This window comes from Sardina pilchardus, chromosome 1 (genome assembly GCF_963854185.1).
Source record: "Sardina pilchardus chromosome 1, fSarPil1.1, whole genome shotgun sequence".
Lineage (NCBI taxonomy): Eukaryota > Metazoa > Chordata > Actinopteri > Clupeiformes > Clupeidae > Sardina > Sardina pilchardus.
The window spans coordinates 38,416,693-38,421,692 of NC_084994.1; the positions used below are offsets into that span (position 1 = coordinate 38,416,693).

Consider the following 5,000-nt stretch of genomic DNA (forward strand, 5'->3'; position numbering starts at 1 on the left):
ATTGATAGAGAGAGGAGAAGAGTGGTGGGAATGTGTACACTTGTTTTCTCAAGTTCAACTGATAAGAGGAATGGTACAATCGACTTCCAAGGTTTTTTATATAAGAATAACACACAGAGGGCGGAAGGGGTAGAACAGAGGGGAGAGGAGAGGAGAGAGAAGATGTGGGGAGGGGAGGAGAGGAGGAGAGGTGAGAATAGAGGAGGTAGAGAAGAGAGGAGAGGTGGAAGGGAAGGGCAGAGGAGAGTAGAGGAGTGTAGGTTAAAAGAGGAGAGTAGAAGAAGGAAGGGAAGGGTACAATAGAGTGGTGGAGAGGAGGAAAGGGAAGGGTAGATTAGAATAGAGGAGTAGAGGAGAGTGGAGGAAAGGGAAGGGTAGATTAGAATAGAGGAGTAGAGGAGAGTGGAGGAAAGGGAAGGGTAGATTAGAATAGAGGAGTAGAGGAGAGTGGAGGAAAGGGACGAGAAGGGTAGAATATAATAGAGGAGTAGAGGAGAGTAGAGTAGAGGAGGGGAGAGAAGGGTAGAATAGAATAGAATAGAGGAGTAGAGTAGAGGAGAGTAGAGGAGGGGAGAGAAGGGTAGAATATAATAGAGGAGTAGAGGAGAGTAGAGTAGAGGAGGGGAGAGAAGGGTAGAATAGAATAGAATAGAGGAGTAGAGTAGAGGAGAGTAGAGGAGGGGAGAGAAGGGTAGAATAGAATAGAGGAGTAGAGTAGAGGAGAGTAGAGGAGGGGAGAGAAGGGTAGAATAGAATAGAGGAGTAGAGTAGAGGAGAGTAGAGGAGGGGAGAGAAGGGTAGAATAGAATAGAATAGAGGAGTGGAGGAGAGTAGAGGGGAGAGAAGGGTAGATTAGAATAGAGGAGTAGAGTAGAGGAGAGTAGAGGAGGGGAAAAAGGGTAAAACATAATAGAGGAGTAGAGGAGAGGAGAGTGGAGGGAGGAGAAGAGAAGGGTAGAATATACTGTAATAGAGGAGTAGAGGAGAGGAGAGTCGAGTAGAGGGGAGAGAAGGGGAGATTAGAATAGAGGAGTAGAGGAGAGGAGAGTCGAGTAGAGGAGGGAAGTGAAGGGTAGGCTCACCTTGGATCTCCCCCCGGGGCCTGAGGGGCTGTCGGGCAGGAGCAGGCGGAGGAACTCCTCCTTGGAGAGATGCTGCTTCCCCTCTGGAGCAGGACACGCCGGGTCAGTCAGGTACATCGTCCTGAGAGAGGGAGAGAGGGAGGAGGAGAGGGGAGGAGAGAAAGAGATACAGAAATACAGAAAGAAAGAGTAGAGAAATATAGGAGGAGAGAGAGAGAGAGAGAGAGAAAGAAAGAAAGAAAGAAAGAAAGAGAGAGAGAGAGAGAGATTGAGAGAGAGAGAGAGAGATAGAGAGAGAGAGAGAGAGAGACATTAGTGCATGTAACTCTGTCTGGGGCGCCTGACAGGCAGGCTGCAGGTGAACGTGTACACATCAGGTGACTGACTGGGGATGCGGTCTCAGAGCAGGGGGGGCCGAGGCTTTGGGCCGCATCGGTCGGCAGGTGGGGGTTGGGAGGTGGGGGGGTTGACAAGCAGCAAAAGGCAAACTGCAAATCTGTTATGGGGCGAGGGGGGGGGGGGGGGGCAAACTGGGAATCTTGAGGATAGGGAGGCAAAACAGCAGCAACAGCAGCAGCAGTGCGGGTAGTTGAGAGGGGGATAGGGGGTGGGGAGTGGGGGCTGTGGTTGCAGAGTTAGGGTTGTCCGTTACACACACCCCCCCCCATACCCCATCAGCCTCAACCCCACCCCAGGGTGTGAGAGGAGCGGCAGGCTGGCTTCACATCCACATGTCCCGAACTCTGGCAGACCGTGACGGACGCACGCAGGCACACAGCCAAACACACACAGAGGGAGAGAGAGAGACAGACAGAGGGATCTCTGGGATTGCTCCCGCCAGGAAGAGGGGGAGGAAGTGAGGTGAAACAGGAAGAGGGCGAGAGAGCGGGACGGAAGCAGCAGCCAGAGATGGAGAGATAGATAGATAGATAAATAGAGTCAAATATGGATAGATAGATAGATTAAAAGATAGAGAGATAGAGAGATGGAGATACACAGATAGATAGATAGATAGATAGATATAGATAGATAGACGAAAATATAGATAAATAGATAGATAGATAGATAGATAGATAGACAGACAGACAGTTCAATAGATAGATGTGAGGAGAAAGACAGCAGGCATGAGCGATAGAGAGGGATAGAGAGAGGGAGCCAGAGTGATAGAGAGGGGGATGAGGCTACGTGGTTGGAGTGGGGAGTAAGAGGGCGAAACGCGTTGGAGCTGCTGTACCTGGCTTTCTGCAACAGTGCCCTTAGGAGTAACGACACTAAGCCATCGGTCGGACTGAAACAAGGAGAAGCCAAAAGGAAAAAACGCAAAATAAAAACGAGCAAGAAACAAAGATGTCTGCAACACATGGGCTGGCCTGAACTGAGGTCGAGCCATTGTTAGCTGCGCCTGGCTTATCTAGGCTTTAAAAACACAATGACATGGCAAATATAATAATGACAAGAAATGAATAAGTTAGCATTGATGACTCTAGAGTCGATTAGTTTTGGCTTTACTTGTGGAGATGATGATGAACAAAGAAACCTAATCTACTGTAGGTTTAAAGAATGAACACAATTAATGAGATTGCAACAACAATCATGCATATCATATTGAACAAAAAGGGAAGCAAGTTAACAATGATGACTGACAGACTTTGACAAGATTTGGGAAAGATTCTTGAAAGATTGTAGTCTTTCAACTAATGCCCCCTCATTCAAGCTTTACTGAAAAGACTACAATCTTTCCAGAATCTTTCCCAAATCTTGTCAAAGTCTGTCAGTGTACGGTAGGCTTTAGCTCCAATCATTGACTAGTTTTGCCTTGCTTATGATGAGAAAACAAGCAAACAGGAAATGCAACATAACATAAAGCACAAGACGCTAATGGAAAGTGACTCATCACACAGCTTACTGCAAATTCTGTTATTGCCAAGTCATGATAAGTAGTAATGTGACATTTTCTGTTAGTGCCAAGTCATGATAAGTAGCATGTGACATTTGGAAGTCGGCGGAGCTACAGCGAACAGCGAGACCGAAAGGCCAAGGGTCGGCCAAGTGACCAATCAGAGCAGAGACGGAGAGAGACACAGCGCGACGCTGTCAGACGCCATCACGGTCACGGAGGCACGGGCACAAACGGCCAATGACAGCTGTCAACTGCTGCTGTGGCTGAGAGAAGCTGCCGGCGTCTTGATTCATACACATGCGTAGACAAACCTATGCATGTGTAAACGTAAATGCACGCACACACACACACACACAACTACTGTACATGTTGTACCTACACACTTCGCAATATATGGTCACGAATGTGTTGTGTGCGCACTGAACATGCACACCCCACAGCCACATTCAGAGAGAGAACAGCTTGAAAAGTCACGCAAGCAAGACTGTACATGCTTGCACCCAGACACACACACACACACACACACACACGCACGCACAAGAACACACAAACCACAAACACTCCTGAACACATAATAACAGGAACACACACACACAAACAAACAAACAAACAGACAAAGACACAGACACTTACATACATCTCATCCATCAGTCTATCTTCAAACCCCATGTTCCCCCTTCCCAAACACACACCGCCCCCCAATCCAACACACACACACACACACACCCACACACACACACACACACACACACACACACACACACACAAACACACACACCCACACTCATACTCCCTCCATCTAACACCAACCCAACACACACACACACACACAAACACACACACCCACACCCACACTCATACTCCCTCCATCTAACACCAACCCAACACACACACACACACACACACACACACACACACAAACACACACACCCACACTCATACTCCCTCCATCTAACACCTACCCAACACACACACACACACACCACCTAACACATACTGTACCCAACACACAACACTCCACCTTCCATCCCTCCCTCACACACACACACACACTACCCCACCCCGCCCCATGCCCACCTGGTCTGCTGGTGGTCCAGGGTGGAGGCCTCGTGGGCCTTCTTCCAGCTCATGAGGTACTTGTCCCTCTGCAGCTGCAGCTGGGCGTACTGCTGGCCCAGGTAGGGGTGCTGCTGCTGCTGGAGCTGGTGCTGCTGCAGGTGGTGGGGCGCCAGCGCGTGGCCGTGGCCGTGGCCCAGGGGGGGCGCGTGGCCCGTGGGCGAGATGATGTACAGCTTGGAGGAGGAGGAGTCCATGGAGCCGCCGCCACTCTTCAGGCCCCGCTCCGACGGACTGCCCGAGTGACGAGAGCCACTGAGGAGAGGGATGGAGAGAGGGGGGGGGGGGGGGGGAGATAGAGAGATAGGGAGGGAGAGAGAGAGAGAGAGAGAGAGAAAGAGAGAGAGAGAGAGAGAGAGGGAGGGAGAGAGAGAGAAGGAGAGATAGACAATGGGAGTATGGGTTGATAAAGAGAGAAAGAGGGGAAAGAGAAGAAGAGGGTTAACACTCCGTTATCAAATCGCTCAAGTATCTCACACCATCACACCTCGAGAGAAACAGTGATCTCTGAAAACATCAACTGAAAACCATACTACCATTAGAAAACAGCGCTACCACTTACAGTACACTACTATGACAACACCAAACACACAAACATACAACAAACAAACAAACGGCAAGAGAAATAGCAGCTAAGACAAAGTGAGGATTGAGGAAGAGAGAGGGGGAGGGAGGGAGAGAAAGAAATTGACAGACTAGAGAGAGGGGGAGGGAGGGAGAGAGAGAAATCGACAGACTGAGAGAAAGAGAGAGAGAGAGAGAGGGGGAATAGGGAGAGACTAAATTGAATTTAGCCCCATATAATCACCAGCATTATTGCATTAGAGTCACTCTGATCCCTTAGGCCCATTCATTTAGCTTCACTCCTGCCAACTGGACACTTCACAACTGACCTTCACTTT

General features: G+C 49.3%; 1 protein-coding gene across 1 annotated transcript in view; it reads right to left on the reverse strand.

Annotated features, from left to right (window-relative positions):
- The window catches only part of sipa1l2 (signal-induced proliferation-associated 1 like 2), a 121,898-nt gene that overhangs the window by 17,750 nt on the left and 99,148 nt on the right, over nucleotides 1–5,000 (reverse strand). Inside the window, exons 16-17 of the mRNA XM_062544205.1 lie at nucleotides 4,060–4,353; nucleotides 1,083–1,203 (exon numbers count right to left, since the gene is read on the reverse strand). Coding sequence (XP_062400189.1) covers nucleotides 1,083–1,203; nucleotides 4,060–4,353 — 415 coding nt within the window. The remainder of the gene's footprint in view (nucleotides 1–1,082; nucleotides 1,204–4,059; nucleotides 4,354–5,000) is intronic.